Genomic DNA, 18,756 nt, shown 5'->3' with positions numbered 1-18,756 from the left:
AGTTTAGGCGCAAAAAGCGATATATCCATTTTTCATTTTCAGTAAAAGTGATTTTTTTAATTGGTGTATATCGCGTTTTGATAAAAAAAAAACCCACAAAAAACGGGATTTACCCAATACAAATTCATAAGGATCAATCACGTTTGCAGCAAATCAGTGGGCCTATGATTAGCCATTATTGACATACAATAATGGCTTTAACTAAAAACTAGAAAGAAAATGGTTTATATCATGTTTTGTGCCTGAACTCTTCATATGCAATCTTAACATCATATATATAATTTTTATATAGATATAGATATATATATATATATATATATATATATATATATATATATATATATATATATATATATATATATATATATATATATATATATATATATATATATATATATATATATATATATATATATATATGCAGTTCTGTACAAAAAACCTCACGGCCATAGATACATCATACAGTAAGTACAGTTACATGTGTATAAACACAATACCGTCTATGTTAATGCATATAATATAGTATATGCACAGAAAAGGTCAAGGTCCTAGATAGTCATAGTACAGTCTATACAGAAAAACTCGAAACCAACTTCATGTATATTTATGTAGATGCACTTTATAGTAAAATCTAAGACCATCTTGAAGTTATTGTATCCAGGTGTCATATGTTTTGATTAAAAATTAAAATATAATCAAATATACTAGTCTATATATATATATATATATATACACGTGTGTGTGTGTGTATGTATGTGTATATATATATATATATATATATATATATTGCAGTATCTGTACAGAAAAAAATTCAAGACCATCTATCTATATATATATATATATATATACATGTATGCAGTTTGTTGTTATTCACTTTTATTTCAATTTGTAAAACCAGCTGTTGTTTCAAAATACAATAAATACAGTATGTGACACAACAGTAAAATCAAACTACAACCCATAGGTGGTTTTCAACTGCATGTTATTACACAGATAAACTCTTCAGTATAATTAATTCATTATGACCTCTCCATTCATGTGGTGGGACGGGACATAGCCTGATGTGTGGTCAATCTAGGATCGATCCCCGACAGTGGCCCATTGGGCTGTTTCTTGTTCCAACCAGTGCACCATGACTGGTAGGTCATGGTAATGTGTTATCCTGTCTATGGGATGGTGCATATGAAAGATAATTTGCTACAAATAGAAAATGTGGCAGGTTTCCTTTCTGAGACTACATGTATATGTCAGAATTACCAAATGTTTGACATCCATTGCCCTATATCTTGTTCCAGCCAGTGCACCAAGACTGATATATCAAAGGCTGTGGTTTGTGCTATCCTGTCTGGGATGGTGCATATAAAAGATCATTTGTTATTAATGGCAAATGTAGCGGGTTTCCTCTCTAAGACTATACGTCACAATTACCAAATGTTTGACATGATCAATAGCTGATTGTTAATAAATCAATGTGCTCTAGTGGTGGTGTTGAACAAGACAAACTTTAACTTTTTAAACTTTTTAAAATTGATGGTTGGGTCCAATTTAAAAAAAAAAAAATCACATTATTTTGGTCACACCAGACACATGGGCAATCGGTAAAATAAGTTGGAATAGCTGGACCGGCCTAGGTGGTGTCGTGGTTAAGACATCGGACATAAGGCTGGTAGGTACAGGGTTCGCAGCCCGGTACCGGCTCCCACTCAGGGCAAGTTTTAATGGCTCGGTGGGTAGGTGTAAGACCACTACATCCTCTTCTCTCTCACTAACCACTAACAAGTAACTTACTGTCCTGAACAGACAGCCCAGCTATCTGAGGTGTGTGTCCAGGACATTGCTTGAACCTTAATTGGATATAAGCGCAAGAAATAAGTTGAAATTAAAATGAAATGAAAGGAAAAGTTGACCATTTATGTGTATGTGTAGTTGACTTTACTGTCTGCTTGTGAACTGTATTGTGAATTCTTGTAAATGGATTTGTTGGGAGTCGACAAATCTAAAAAATGATTAACCTTACGGACCAGTACACCACAATGCTGTGATATAAAGACCATTTATTTATTTCATCAAATTTACAGGAACATAAAAATCAGGTTGATCATTGTGAAATGATCAAATAACAGATCATTGATATATGGCTGCTGTTTTGAAAGTATTCTGTATTTAGATGCAAAGGGAAATAACCTAGCTTGTCTTTAATCATAGTTGAGAATACTCTATATTGAGATGCAAGGTGAAATAACTGCTTGATCAGGCATGTGCAGAACTATTGGGGGAAGAGGATTAGATTGTGACGGGCATCAATAATGTATAACAAGACATCTGCCCACAAGAAACTTTATACATATATACATAATAAAAATAAAGAAAACCTACAATTTGGTTTGAGCATTGATGTTGATGGGGGGAGCCCCACCCCGAAACCCTCCCCTGCATATATGCCTGATGTTTGCATATTATGTTAAATTGGTTTATACTATAATGCAGTTTCCCTTACTACATGTACCTGCCATATTGTTTTGGAAACCACTACCCTTTCTAATTATAGATGTAGAGGAAACTAACTTGACTCTTGTCACATTATTTTTGGGGAACATTTCAAACTTAGATCCAATGAGAAATCAAATATTAAATGTTAAATAGTACTAATCTACTATATTTTCAGGGTAAATGTTTTCAGAGTATTTTGAGGAAAACATTTCAAACTTAAATCCAATGAGAAATCAAATATTAAATGTTAAATAGTACTAATCTACTATAATTACTGGGTAAATGTTTTCAGAGTATTTTGAGGAAAACATTCCAAACTCGATCCAATAAGCAATCATATGTTAAATAGTTCTAATCTACTACAACTACTGGGTAAATGTTTCCAAATGGTAGTTCTAAAAAACTGAATATGCTTTCTGTGAAGAGCTCATGTAATACCTGTGGTATATAATGGAACAGTGCAAGATGTTGTTTCCAAATCTTAAATTACAAAACCATGTTGAATGTGTGTAATAAAATAAATATTAAAATGGTCGGACCATCGAAAAAAGCTGATCTATATAATGTACCCTATTTGGATGTCTGGTTCAGAGAAAAATTCAATGTGAATACCGGTACATGTTACAGGCCCGTAGGAACAACATCTGGAGCATAGGGAGGGGGGCATAGTCAGGTCAGGTAATAGGGCATAACGAGCATGTTCAGAGCAAGGTGTTGTAGTTCATGTCTGTCATGGGCACAGGTATCCTTCGTTCAGGACTGGAGAGAGACAAGCCAGATTTTCATTTTTATATAGAGTAGGACAAAATACATAAATGTTTTGTACACAAGTGCGGTGGCCCAGGCCCCTTACTCTCCACCCTGGTTACTATGGGCCTGTATTACCTAATTAACAAGCCAACCTACTTCACCAACTTGCTATATATATATATGTGTGTGTACCTGGTTCGTCCAGTTTAAATGCCCGCCCCGGAATCGACAACTGGCGATGTCAGAGGCTGAGTCCGGGGTGGGCGTGCCTGAACCCTTGTGGATAGGGGCACGTAAATATAGTTGCCCGTTGCCCGTTTAAATGCTGTTATGTCGTTTAGTTGTAACGGTGAAAATTCATGTGTAAAATATATACTTACAGGCATTGTCATAGTGGCTGTTAAATTGTATTTCTCTAGTAGAGAATGTATATAGTACACAGGACCATGACAAAGTGAACTAAGCAGACATATTTGGTTTCCCAAAGTCTGTAATTATCCCTGTGCAGTCATTAAATTACTTTAGGGGTGGAACGTAAACCAGTATAGTAAAGCGCTCGCCCGATGTGCAGTCAGTCTAGGATCGGTGGGCTCATTGGACTATTTCTCGTTCCAGCCAGTGCACCACGACTGGTATATCAAATGCCGTGGTATGTGTTATCCTGTCTGTGGGATGGTGCATATAAAAGATCCCTTGCTACTAATGGAAAATACAGCAGGTTTCCACTTTAATCCAATAACCCAGTGGTAAAGTGCTCGCCTGATGTGCGGTCAGTCTAGGATCAAACTGCATCGGTGGGCTCATTGGGCTATTTCTCGTTCCAGCCAGTGCACCACAACTGGTATATCAAAGGCCGTGGTATGTGCTATCCTGTCTGTGATGGTGCATGTAAAAAAAAAAAAATTGCTACTAATGAAAAATACAGCAGGTTTCCTCTAAGACTATATGTCAAAATTACCAAATGTTTGACATCCAATAACCGATGATTAATATATCAAAGTGCTCTAGTGGTGTGGTTGAACTTCTTTCTCTTTTTTTTAAATTACTTTGGTCCATCTCCTTGGCAATCAATGAAACAGACTCAAAACCATCAACCTGACTACTTATGCATAGTTGACTTTGTAGTTGGTTTGTATACTGTATGAGCATGTCAAGGCAGGTAAAACACCACTACCTCCACTCTGATTCTTTCTCTTTTTTGTTTAAATCGCCATGGGGGGGGGGGGGGGGGGGGTTAAGAGGTAGAGTTACCAACAGCTAATTTGTATTACTAGTATTTATTTTTCATTAAAGTTAAAAAAAATTAAAAAAATTAGTGACAGATCAGTATTTTGAAATAATGTATTCCATTATATATATATATATATATATATATATATATATATATATGTATTTATACTATACAGTACACAACACACCATTAAAGTCAACCAACCACCCATAGATGGTTTTTTAAAGTTGACAATTACCCCCAGTGGAACATACCAGCATAGGTGTAATTACCTAGAACCTTTGATTGTTGGTGCATCCAATTACTTATGCACTTTGCTGTGGTACATCATCCACTCACTTGCTAGTATATATTAGGCGGAATGTATGCACCCAACCACAAATATTAAAATTTCCAGATTTTGTTTTTCATAACCCCGTTTCATCTCTGTGGTAAAATGCTCACCTAATGTGCTTTTGGTCTTGGATCGATCCCCATCGGCGGACCCATTGGACTATTTCTCACTTTAGCCAGTGCACTACGACTGGTATATCAATGGACATGGTATGTGCTATCCTGTCTGTGGGATGGTGTTTATAAAAGATGTGTTGCTATTCATGGAAAAATGTAGTGGGTTTCTAAGACTGTCAAAATTATCAAATGTTTGACATCCAATAGCCGATGATTAATAAATCAATGTGCTCTAGTGGCGTTGTTAAATAAAACAAACTTTAACAAACCTTGGCTTGTGAAGATGCCCAGATTTCACCCTCCCAAGAATGGCACGTCAGTCCACATCTGAAAATCATGTTCTAGATGTATTTATCAAGTCATATTTATTTATTTTATTGTTTGATCACAGTATTTTATAAACATCGTTACAAGATGTCACAACTTATGCTTGTATCAAGTTGAAATGATGTGAGGGAAGGTTGGGTAATAGAAGAATATGTGTATGTATATGTTGATACATGTATGTGCATTTTTAATATATTTTTGGTTGATTTTTTTTTTCTCTTTACTCATAGAGAAAATTCATGTAAGAGTATATGACATTTTATGCATTATTGTTTTTAATGCATTTTTGGTTGATTTTTTTCTTCTTTTCTTTTTCTAATAGAAAATTACATATATACATGTATGTATGCATATTTGTTTTAATGTATTTTTGGTTGATTTTAATGTATTTTCTTCCTATTTTAAATTTAATAAAGTAATATTAATACACATGCTAGTTGTTATGAATCAAAGATGTACTCATATGCCACAGAAGAGTTCAACAATGGAAGCGGGGAGCTTTTAATACATATTTATTTGCATTCCAGTCTTAGAATAGGATTCATTATTGTTTAAAATGTGTACTATTTAACTATTGCATTATAACACTACAGTTAATTCTTTAAAAAGTAAATGTTTGTATTTAACAGCACCACAAGAACACATTGATTAATTAGTCTAATCATCAGCTATTGGATGTGAAACAGTTGGTAATTCTGACATATATAGAAACCTGCTACATTTTTCCATTAATGGCAAGGGATGTTTATATGCACTTTCTCATATGGTGCACTGGTTGGGACGGGTCGGAGGTGGGAGGGGGGAATCCATTCAGAGAATGGGTCCACCGACGTGGTTTGATCCTAGATGCAAGCACCTCCAGCGAGTGCTCTACCAACTGAGCTAGATCCCACCCCAAACATTGCTTTTCATCTGCAGGTTTTTGACACATATTTTTATTTTTTTCAAGTACAGAGAAAAAAATTTGAATTTACACTAGGAAGGAAGGATGGAAATGTTTTATTTAACAACGCACTTAACACATTTTATTTATAGTTATATGGTGTCAAACATGGTCAAGGACCACACAGATATTGAGGGAGGAAACCTGTTTCATGGGCTACTCTTTTCAATTGGCAGCAAGGGATCTTTTATATGCACCAACCTACAGACAGGATAGTACATACCACAGCCAATTGTGGAGTACTGGCTGGAACATTTACATTGGGTATCAAAATGTTAGGTATGGGTTTTCTGTAAGCTTCTTCATCAAAGAACAAAGTTAGGAACACTTGGAGGGATTTTTCTTCGAATACTGTTAATTATAATAATTTCAATTTAATAAATAAAACAAAAATAAATTTTGCAAGCACGAAGATAAAAATTCATAGATGAATCTATAAACCAGGGGCGTAGGCTGGGGGGAGGGGGGGGGGGGCAGGTGTTCGGACGAAAAAAGAAAAAACCCACTGCTGAAGCAAATGGTCCGCTTTCAGAGTTAAAGCATACAGGTTTATACAATGTACATATGGAGTTTTTGGTGGTGCAAAAACAAAATAGAAAAAGGGTACACTTGGTTCATATTCATATTTGTGTTTAATGGGGCCCATAATTTGTGTTTAGTGGGGCCAACTGAATTCAGCACACAAATAACCAGTAATCCATAGTAATTTATTTTATTTGTGTTTAGTGGGACCAATTTGAATTCAGCACAATCACTAGTAATCAATAGTAATTTATTTGTGTTTAGTGGGGCCAATTTGAATTCAGCACACAATCGCCGGTAATCAATAGTAATTTATTTGTGTCGAGTTGGGCCAATTCGAATTCAGCACACAATCACCAGTAATCAATAGTAATTTATTTGTGTTTAGTGGGGCCAATTTGAATTCAGCACAATCACAAGTAATCAATAGTAATTTATTTGTGTCGAGTTGGGCCAATTTGAATTCAGCACACAATCACAAGTAATCAATAGTAATTTATTTGTGTCGAGTTGGGCCAATTCGAATTCAGCACACAATCACCAGTAATCAATAGTAATTTATTTGTGTTGAGTGGGGCCAATTTGAATTCAGCACATAATCACAAGTAATCAATAGTAATTTATTTGTGTCGAGTTGGGCCAATTCGAATTCAGCACACAATCACCAGTAATCAATAGTAATTTATCGGTGTTATGTGAGGCCAAGTTGAATTCAGCACACAATCACCAGTAATAACAGTATAATTAAAAAAAAAAAAAAAAGCAAGACAAACAAAATACAACAACAGGTTAAATAATTTACATCATTTATTAATCAGTATGGTATTTTGTTTCAAAAGCAATGCTGTCACAAGGAACTTGAAACTTTTACATAAACCCATTTTCGAACAACAAACACAAGCAAGGGAGAGAACTGATAATGAATATTTGTTGAGACAGAAAGCAACCAAGGGTAGTTCCAGTATTGATCACAAGGGAGGCGAGGGGAGCAGGAGTAAATGTAATTATTATTTTATACCTAGTGGTTCTGCTAAATTTCATATGCTACAAGTATTCTTAAGAGATTTAAATAAAACTGTATTCTGTAAGTTATGGGGAGATAACGGACTACCACAGAATTAAAGACCGTTATCATAAACTGATTCTGTGAATAAAGAAATGTGGGATGTAATATTTAGGATTGTAGGTTGTGACGTCACTACAGCATAAGCCATAGTGATGTCATAGTTTATGATGATTTTACGATTTCATAGGCTAAGACTGCTTCGGAAATTAGGGCCCTGGGCCCATATTTTCGAAGCTATCTTAGCCTACGAAATCGTGAAATTATCGTAAGCTATGACGTCACTATGGCGTTCGCTGTAGTGACGTCACAACCTACGACGGTTTTACGATTTCGTAGCGCTAAGATGGCTTCGAAAATAGGGCCCCAGGTTCTTAAAAACAAATTGAAATTTAATCTAAAATATAACAAACTATAAACCAATTTAAATTGATCTAGGAAGCATGACATAAATCTTTTACAGGGAAACAGACTAGTTACAAATAAACACTATACAGTAATTTATTTTTTTTGTGGAAAAAATTAGCTTTCTAGAGTTTTTGTTATATGTAGCAAATCAAATAAACCACTAATTTCTAGATTTGCTAACTCCATTAATTTTTTTAGGAAGGCCATTTGGCTGAAAATTTAAAAATTAATGTTTATTTATGTATATGTTGAAAAAAATGGATGGAAACACGAAATTTTAATGGCAGCTAAATGTAAAAGTTATATGCATTGGAAAAGTGAAATGTAATACATCTATCTCCCCTTATGACTTCACTGAGGCAAGACAAAGAAATTAACTCACATTCCTTCCCCATATGTTCAATTCTGGAACAGTACCAAGGATAGGGAAACAAATATTTTGAGTAACAAAACAAAAACCTAGAAAGACTGTCAATACTGACAACAAATTAACCTAATCATTAACAAACAGAAATCTTTTAGATATATATATCTTTTAATACACTGATGGAAAGAAATAAGAGAACACACACAGGGAGGCACAGTGTAAAAAAAAAACCCAGTGATACAGCTTGAGGTTGCCACTCTCCTTTCAAATTCACCAGTTAAGGACATTTTCACAGACACAACAAATACATGTACATGTATAACCCACACAAAAAAAGTGGTGTCTATGCCGCACCATCTGCGCCGCCCCTGACATGGCATCCGAGACCAATTGTATTTCACTACTAGCAGGGCTAGCTGTGTCACTCATCAAATTAACCAACTGCCAAATTTAAAAGTACCATAGGTGACAAATTTTATTTTAATTTGGCGAAATAATTGCATGTAATAATTGACATTGTGTTAGAAAATAACCTTTTCTGCAAAAAACCCCAAAAAATGTGTTTAATAAATAACTCTGCGAATGTTTTGCTCACCCAAAGCTAACCCCGACTAAAATAGTTACACATGTACACATGTATAAGTACAGAGATGTAATATGGGACTGAATGTCAAACCTGTGAGATTGACCGCCAGTAACACAGTTAACTTCCTCATACAGTGGGCGAGGATTCTGGTTGTAGTTAATATTTGCTGTCACTAATATTTATGTCTTTCCTTATTTCTTTCCATCACAAAAAAGCTGAAATTTCATAAAATAAACTGATTAAACAGAACAGAACATAACACGGTCAAATCTGTTATGGGAAAGAAAAAAACACAAAATAAAAATAATAAAATCCGGTGTGTGTATATAAAGGTGTATGGTTCTGTTTAAAACATTGTATGGTATACATGTATTTCTCATTGAAATTCACAGCTTCTTATTTAGAATAAAACATTTGTGTACATCAGATTTTTTCTGGTTGCCAACAGCAGCTCAAGACAGCATTTCTATGTGACCAAGACTTTTACACACAAATACATGCATCATACATACAGTGTTTAAGATCAAGTACCTTTAACAGTGGCAGATTCAGAAAATCCTTTTAGGAGAGGCCGCAATGACATATGGCTGTAGACCACAAACATTCTCCAAGGGATTCCTTGGATTCTCCAACATAAAAAAAATGAACAAATAGATCTGCCACACTTTAAGGTGTTATCCAAAAGTGTTCCTTTACTAATGGGTTTAAAACTGAAATCTCATTATATGTTATGTATACTGGTATATATTTACACTTATAATATGTACAAGAAAAAAAACCCTCCACAGATTTAATGTACAATAAAATCATTTAACAAAGAAGCACTTTTGTACGATAGTTTTGTTTGAGTCAGTAAGATTTAATTGCTCTACAGTGAAACCTCCTAAGACCGGATCCTCTGTAAACTGGAATTCCCTCAAAACCAGACGTTTTACAGAATCCCTTTCTAAAAACCAGGACAGCACTTAACCCCTCTAAACTGGATCCCTCTTAATACCGGACTTTTGTCTTGGTCCCAATGGTGTCCGGTTTATATATATAACTGTATATATTTAATCTTTAAAAAAAACCTCAGTAAATCTTGATACTGAGGTTCCAAGTAATAACCAACTAAACCCATTCCTGAGAGAAAAACTGTCGGTTTCCAATATTCTCATACATTTTATTTATAGTTTTCAATTATGTACAATAGATGTTAAGTATGTTCTCACTGGTATACTGGCAGACGTTTTTCACATTATACATAGGGAATAACTGGTTACTGTCTTAAGATATCAGCTTTATCTTGCGAAGGTTAGAATGGCAATTGCATTCGACATTCGACCTGAGCAGGATAAAGCCGATATCTTAAGACAGCAACCAGTTATTTCTTTTATCCTGCAATCCTACAGGAATATTCAGAAAATCATTATTTATTCCAGTCTTGTGTACGCAAATAGAGTATTGTCAACCTAGCAAGGCTTTTTGCCGTACGACTTCATACAAGATACATGACGTCATTATTTGTAAGACGCTAGCTACATTCTGTCACATTAAAAAAGCGTTTCTAAACTCTAATTCATAAATAAATATACAAGTTTGGTATTGTTATCACAAAACTAAAAGTTATTTGTATTTACTGTACTTCAACCAATGATTTAAAGAGTACGTTTATTGAAAATCTACTCTGAAATACTCTCTAGTCTAGTCGGGCTTATGTCACATGACCTATATTTTTGATCAGTGACCGAAAATATAGAGATTTATCTAGTCATCATATTTTTGCCCATGTATACAGTGATTGCTGAATATTTTGTAATATGAGCTATTTAAAAGCCATGTATCAAAATTTCAATGGTCTGCATCCTAAACTTTTTCTGCTGTTCTACTTCAAAAAAGTGTGATGCTGGGGGCGGGGAGTAATCACCCAGTGTGAGTGTGTGTGTGTGTTTTAGGCACTAGATATCAAAACTGATGCAGTCAGGATATCAAAATACTGAGGGGTGATCAAAATGTTTTCGGCCATACTAGGACCAACAAAAGGTATGCCTGCTATTTGCTACATCTGGGGAATACAGTGGATTGTAATTAACTTGGAAGCCAGTTATGCAGACAGGTAAAGAAATAGATGGAAGTCAGATGGTGCTAGATCTGATGAATACACTGGATAATCATCAAGTTGAAAGCCACAGTCAAGCAGACAGGTAAGGAAATAGAGGGAAGTCAGATGGTGCTAGATCTGATGAATACACTGGATGATCATCAAGTTGGAAGACACCGTCATGCAGTGCTGCCATGTCCACCACCGATGTGTGCAGGTATTATCGTGATGGAGCAGCACACATTTCGTGAAACCTTCGTCATGGACATTTGTCAGGATGTCCTGAATTCTTATTGGCAAGATTCTTACTTCAAAGGCTATGTAACAGATGGTTAGCCGCCGGTTTTGCATAAAGTTAAAAGTTTGTTTTGATTAACACCACCACTAAAGCACATCAATTTATTAATCATCGGCTATTTGATGTAAAACATTTTATTGTTATGACATGTAGCCTTAGAGGAAGCCTGCTACATTTCTCTATTAGTAGCAAAAGATCTTTTATATGCACCATCCCCACACACAGGATAGCACATACCAAGGCATTTGATATAACAATTGTGGTGCACTGGCTGGAATAAGAAACAGCCCAATGGGCCCACTGGCAGCGATCGATCCCACTAAATGCTGGGCTACATATACATCCCACCCCCAAGCAGAAGTCAACTGGTGTTAGATCTGGGGAATACACTGGATGATCATCAAGTTGGAAGCCACAGTCATGCAGTGCCTCCATGTCGACCAACGATGTGTGCAGGTCTATTATCATAATGGTGAAACCTTCGTTCATGGACAGCACTTTTTCCTGTGAGATGCTTACTTCAAAGGCTGCGTACTGTGTTATTATCCGGTGGTCTTGCATAATCACGTCATGCACACAGTCCCTTCCTAGCTCGAGAATTTTTTTTTTTTTGTATCATCTTTCGTATTATTCACATTGTCAAGTAAAATGTCAAAAAGCTAATAAATCCATCACACATCAGTCTTAAATTTTCTGCAATTACACGTTTAATTGAATATACAGTGGTCTACTGCTCTTTGCCCCTTCACCATTCGGTGGGGGTGTACAGAGGGTGACAGAATTAAGTATGATATATAGAGATTATTATACCAGTTTGTGAGTCGTACTGATATTACGAAACGAGTGTCAGGATTTTTGTATTGCCAGAGCGAGAGCGAGGGTAATATATCAGGGCTTGTAGAATTTTTACAAAATCCACTAGCCATGGGATCAGTGATTTAAAACATTTACTAGCCACAATTAAAAATTCATTAGCCCTACTTTACTTTAAGTTAATACAATTTTACTAAATAATAGTAATAATCGGATATGTCACCTAAAGAGGAGAATAGAGCTTAAAAACACTAACATTAGGCGATGGGATATGGGGCAGGATATTCATATTTACAAAACATACTTAACTGCAACATTTGAGTGAAAAAAGTAACTAGCCGTCGGGCATGGCAGTAGTAGTTATTTACTAGCCTAACATAGAATATCACTAGCTATGGAAGTGGGGCTACCATAATCTAGAAGCCCTGTATATGAATCCTAACACGAGTTTTGTAAAATCAATATGATTCACACGCGTGTAATAATTTATTATGCATTTTTTATTTTTATTTTTTTATGAATAACAAGGACAGTCTCAAAATGGTTCAATCACAACTAGAATGGGACGACGAAATTACATATTCCACATGCAGTCCGAGTTATGACTAGGGAAGCAATGTCGTGTTATGACATCATTCCAAAAATTACATCATTACACTTGTTATTACACACATGCTTCGTATGATTATTATTAACTCGGTTATGTTAAACCATGTGGATATAAAACTTGTTATTACATGTGTGCTTCGTATGATTATTATTAACTCAGTTATGTTGAACCATGTGGATAATAACACTTGCTATTACACATGTGCTTCGTATGTTTATTATTAACTCGGTTATGTTGAACCATATGGATAATAACACTTGTTATTACACACATGCTTCGTATGATTATTATTAACTCGGTTATGTTGAACCATATAGATAATAACACTTGTTATTACACGTGTGCTTCGTATGATTATTAATAACTCGTTATGTTGAACCATGTGGATAATAACACTTGTTATTACATGTGTGCTTCGTATGATTATTATTAACTTGGTTATGTTGGATATGGATAACAACACTTGTTATTACACTTGTTATGTTGAACCATGTGGATAATAACACTTATTATTACACGTGTGCTTCGTATGATTATTATTAACTCAGTTATGTTGAACCATATGGATAATAACACTTGTTATTACACGTGTGCTTCGTATGATTATTATTAACTCAGTTATGTTGAACCATATGGATAATAACACTTGTTATTACACGTGTGCTTCATATGATTATTATTAACTCAGTTATGTTGAACCATGCGGATAATAACACTTGTTATTAACGTGTGTTCAAAATTAAGAACACAGTTATGTTGAACCATCGGATAATAAAAGTAACAAAAGAACACTTAATCTATTCACAGGGATACACATACATTCATAACAGATTCTTGCTTTATTTACATTTAGTATTAAGACAGACAAAAGCTTTTTAAAGAAATAATCTTGAGTGAAACATGAATCTGTGACTTTGAAATGGTTAAATACCCTCTAAAAATAGACTAAAACTCGACTCCATAACTGTTACTTCTCAGACGCACGTGCATTTTTAAAAATAACAGAAATGCATTTTGTGGTATTAAAAACACCAGGATGACCAAAAAACACATCGAATGTATGGAAATTGATAATCTAAACCCTAAAATCTAAGTACATGTAAAGTATGATTTCAGTTATCAAAAACTGCTCTTATAGTCGAAAATATGCCTTAGTGTTTAAAAACTAGGCTATGTCCCTTTAGTGGTTAGATTTGCTTTTTAAATAATAAAATTATAAAAGATACATGCTACATTTAATTCCAATTCATATTATGTGAATGACAGCCCTGCATGTCTCAGTTTTGTGATGCCTTCCTTTTCAATTAAAACTAAAGTTGATTTTCAGATGGCTCATTTTATAAAAAAATAAATAATAATAATAAAAAAATTACTTCCCCAAACTTTCAGATGTGAATTGTAAACATAACAATGGTGTCATTTACAGGAAAGGAACGTTTTCTAAAATGATACCCCAGCATCTTATTTAATCAGTAGGCTAGTTTGTTTCCTGGAAACTTTTGGTTTTGTACGTGAAGCCTTCATCACTGTAATTCTCACACACACACACACACTCCCTTCCACCATTAAAAGAGAGAAAAATTGTGACCTTTTCAGTTTAGAAATGGCCTTTTTGTTTAGTTGGAGAAGATCTTAGACCCCTATAACAATATATCCTGGTTCTTTTTTCAAAAAGTCACAGACCCTAATTTCAACCAGTGAAATTGGGTACACTGGTGGCACCTAAGTCTGCGCACCTAAGCATTTGTGTTATATTTTAAAGTTAAAATATTTCTTTAAAAATATTTATTTCACTGCCACAGTACAATGGAACAATAAACGTGTTACAACTAAAGTTATTTTAATTTTAATGTTTTTTAAACTCAAGTAATGAGCGCATTTTTAGTGGGACCCCCTGCATTTACTGGCCTGCATGACGGCACATAAGTCTGCGCAGCAAACATTAAAACAACCACTTCTGTGGCTAATGTTTACATAAAACAGCAACAAACAATGTATCCGACTTTTTACAAGTTCTAAATAACAAACACTTCCTGTTATAGTCTGTTTCAGAAACATTTAGATTGTGCAAATGAGATAAATATAAATGGTGTTCCATGCTCCTTAGTTTGGACAACACAAAATGACAATATTAAAAAAAGCCAATGTAAAAATATTTGATCATTATTCAACAAAAATTGTCTGTTATTAACTGTGTAAATGAGCACAAATAGTGTTCGTTAGACATAGGACAATCAATGATAATTTTGAAACAGACTATAGCTAAAATAGGCCATGCTGTCAGTGCAATCTTCAAAGTCTGTGTGCAGCTATTTTGCATTGTGTCACTCGGAGGGAAATTCAAAGTATGCTTGGATGTTTACGTTAACAGATTAAATAAGACATTCATTTGATTTATGGATTCATAAATTACAATAAGGTATGTATTGAAGCTTCTATGTAAATTTATGTAAGTTGATATGCAAGGTTGAAGGTTGATCATTACAACGTTGACAGACACGTGTTGACAGGTGATAGAAAAACACGTTGATCGAGGCTGGCAACAGTATACTTTTAGTGCATTAATTTTTTTTTTTCAATAAAAGTGTTATCGACCAGTTTTATACATATATTCACAATCAAGATGTGTTGTTTTAACAACGGTTTTGTGAATTAAATTAACGTTGTTTGTTTGTTTACAAACATACCCCGACACTTGTTTCGAGAAGTAATGTAACGTCATTAACGTGCGCAGACTTTTGTTCCGCGCAGACTAAGGTGACATGAGTGTATTAAGTATGGCAAGTCCACAAACCTGTAACACATTTGTATAAAGTTAAAACAGAGTGAAACTAGAATCTGTGACATTGAAATGGAAAAATATTTTTAAAAAAATGGATTTAAGAGCTCATTTCCATCATCCTTAATATACCCTTAATTAATCCATAACTGAGACGACACAATATTGCTCAAGATGTAGATTATTTTTCAAGAATCAACACCTGTGAAACAATGCAATTTGAACTTTTTACGAGTTCAGGACAGGTATTTGACCCTACTACCGACAGAACTTGCACATTGTAAACAGTACAACGCATTAGCCCACGAGGTCGAGAATCTGCATCATCAAATGAACATGTCATTTAAGCCTTATAAACCGGATACTAATGATAGTAATATATTCTGGCGGAACACAGCGAAGATTGTCCGAAACTAAATTGGAAATCAGAAGTCACACATTTAGCACATGCATCACGCTTAATGCCAGCTATCCACTGCTAAGGTTTTCTCGACCGAATCATTCAGGTTAGGTCCGAAAGGATCCTACCATTTCGGGTTATTAGTTTTGAAAATATTCTTTGCCATTTTAACCAATATTTTCATTAAAAAAGATCAAATAGAAGTTAATTTGGCCGTCACATATTTTATAAAATGAATAATGGATTAAGTTGGAGAATGCACTCGGAAGTGTAGATTCATGAAAAATAATTAACTCGCCGCAATGGGGCTCGTGAATAATTTTTCACGGATCTACTCTTCCTCGTTCATTCTCACTTATTGGACTAAAGCTCGTCTTCATAACGGTTACTTCTCGGAGGTAGGAGAGTTTTAAAAAAAACATGAAAAATGCATTTTGTGGTATTAGAATCACTCGGATGACCAGAAACACTCTTCGCAAGTACGGAAATGGGTGGTCTAAACAAGAGAATTCAAGTTTGATTTTAATTATCAGAAACCGCTCTAACATTGAAACAAACATCATAGTGTTTAAAAACTAGGATCCGTCACTTTAATGCTCACCAAGATACCTTTCTTTCAGGCTAGGTACATTCTTAGCATCTTCATTTTAACATACACCTATGGATGAAAAAAGTGAAATAATATCCAAGTACTCCATAGAACCTTTCTGATGAAAATACCTGCTGGTCTACGCAACTTTTATCTTTCTCTTCAGCAAAGTTTTTTCTTTTCTTTCACAATAATTAATCAACGAAACAAAAGAAACAAAAATTAATTCACTCAGTTACACAAACATTTTCAATAATGTTTTAACTTTAAATAAAATAATATTCCATGAATCCATGACAACTTCTAATTCCTGCTGAAATAAAATCTGTATCTCTTTTGTTCTTCTCTTTCAGGTTGTTCCACAAATGATCATAGGGGGAGGCAGGAGGCACAATCATTAAATTAAATTTATGCTTGGTGTGTCTGCTGCAGGGTGTATGCCACCAAATCAAATCCCAAAGGCAACAATAATAACATATGCAGATAAAACTGTTACATATAGCATTTTAATCAACATATACACCATGGATATGAATACTACTACCCCTCACCCATTAAGTAAATCAGATAAAATTGTAGGTTAAGCTGCTATATTTTCAGATATAACAGGAAGGATCTTGTGACCACAACCTTCCACTCCTCCCATGTGACCAATCTGGAACAGCCCTCACAATATTTTGTAGGTTTCATCAAGTCAGTTTCTTCATTATAGCCAATACTTTATCACTGAAACAGGTATTCATTGCGGAAACTGAACTAGTTTTTTTTTCACAATTGCTTCTTTTAAAAAAAAAAAAAAAAAAAAAAATTCTTGGTTTAACATCAATCTTCCACATCCAAATTGTCCAAATCATCATCTAAGAAGTCTATATCATCTCCAGCGAACAAATCCTCATCAATGGGGACGTCGGCCACAACGTCGCCATTCACAGCTGCCGTGCTTGTCGTATTCGTTCCATCTTTTGCTGTATTATTCTCCATAGTTGGTAAAGCTCCAGCCATGTCCAGTTTTTCTGCCTCATCTAAAACAAATTGAAATTAATTTTTTTAATTTTATACTGAATTATCTAAATAACAAAAAAGTAAATACAATTTCTGTTACCTAATCATCGAAACAAACGAAAAGTAAATACAATTTTTTTTACTCAATCATTGAAATAACAGAAAAGTAAATATAATTTTTTGGTTATTTAATCATCGAAAACAAAAAAGTAAACGTAATTTTTGTTAATGAATCATCAAAACTGAAAAGTAAATGTAATTTTTGTTACTGAATTATTGAAACAAAAGAAAAAGATTTTTAGTTCATGGTAGCTTGGCACAATATAAATTAGCAGCTATTGGGTAATCAGCATTCAAAATAATCCAAATGAAGATAATCGATCGGTCCTTCTTTTCACAAATACTTAACCCGTAGGGTTCTACATCAGCCAGGTTTGACCCCCAGAACCCTCCCCCTACACACAAACACACGTGAGCGTGTTCTTACAATTTTCAGAAACCTGCGCAGACACTCTATCCGCTGAACTATCCACTCTATTCAACTGTGTACATTACTACACTGCAGTAAACTATGTTGTGCCTTTTAAATGTGCCTCACTCGAAACGTTAATCTTAATTTTACCATCATTTTTAACGACGTCATTGGATTTTAATCTTTCAGCCAATTGTTTTCTTGCTTCTATTGTCATCTGGGTTCCCGTTCCATCCACTTCCTTTGCTCCTGCCGACAGCATTTCCAGGTTAATATCAACGACTCTGGTGTCATCCTGATTAAACAAAACAAATATATATATATATATATACTCTTTAAAAAAATAGGGGAACCTGAAATATTAATGTTAATATCAACTATTAGACCGAACATATGTTTTGACCACAGACATCCTAGTAAAGAACGTTCAGGTCTGTTTATCAACACATTCTATAGTTTGCACATGCATCACGCAGTTGCCCCGTACACGTGCGTGGGGTGTCATTCTCGATTTTGAACATTTCCATGATGGTAGATTAATCACTGTGGAACATTATTTCTGTCAATCTTTTTCAT

The 18,756-nt window shown here is 34.6% G+C and overlaps 1 protein-coding gene across 1 annotated transcript in view; it reads right to left on the bottom strand.

Moving 5' to 3' along the window:
• Window positions 1-16,916: 16,916 nt before the first annotated feature.
• Window positions 16,917-18,756, bottom strand: part of LOC121387817 (zinc finger CCCH domain-containing protein 15-like) — a 31,689-nt gene continuing 29,849 nt past the window's right edge. Inside the window, exons 11-12 of the mRNA XM_041519034.1 lie at window positions 18,331-18,475; window positions 16,917-17,728 (exon numbers count right to left, since the gene is read on the bottom strand). Of these exons, the coding sequence (XP_041374968.1) occupies window positions 17,529-17,728; window positions 18,331-18,475 (345 nt within the window). The 3' untranslated portion in view covers window positions 16,917-17,528. The remainder of the gene's footprint in view (window positions 17,729-18,330; window positions 18,476-18,756) is intronic.

Source organism: Gigantopelta aegis, chromosome 13 (genome assembly GCF_016097555.1).
Source record: "Gigantopelta aegis isolate Gae_Host chromosome 13, Gae_host_genome, whole genome shotgun sequence".
NCBI lineage: Eukaryota > Metazoa > Mollusca > Gastropoda > Neomphalida > Peltospiridae > Gigantopelta > Gigantopelta aegis.
Note: the sequence above shows the minus strand (reverse complement) of the source record. Positions and strands in the feature narration are given on the sequence as shown.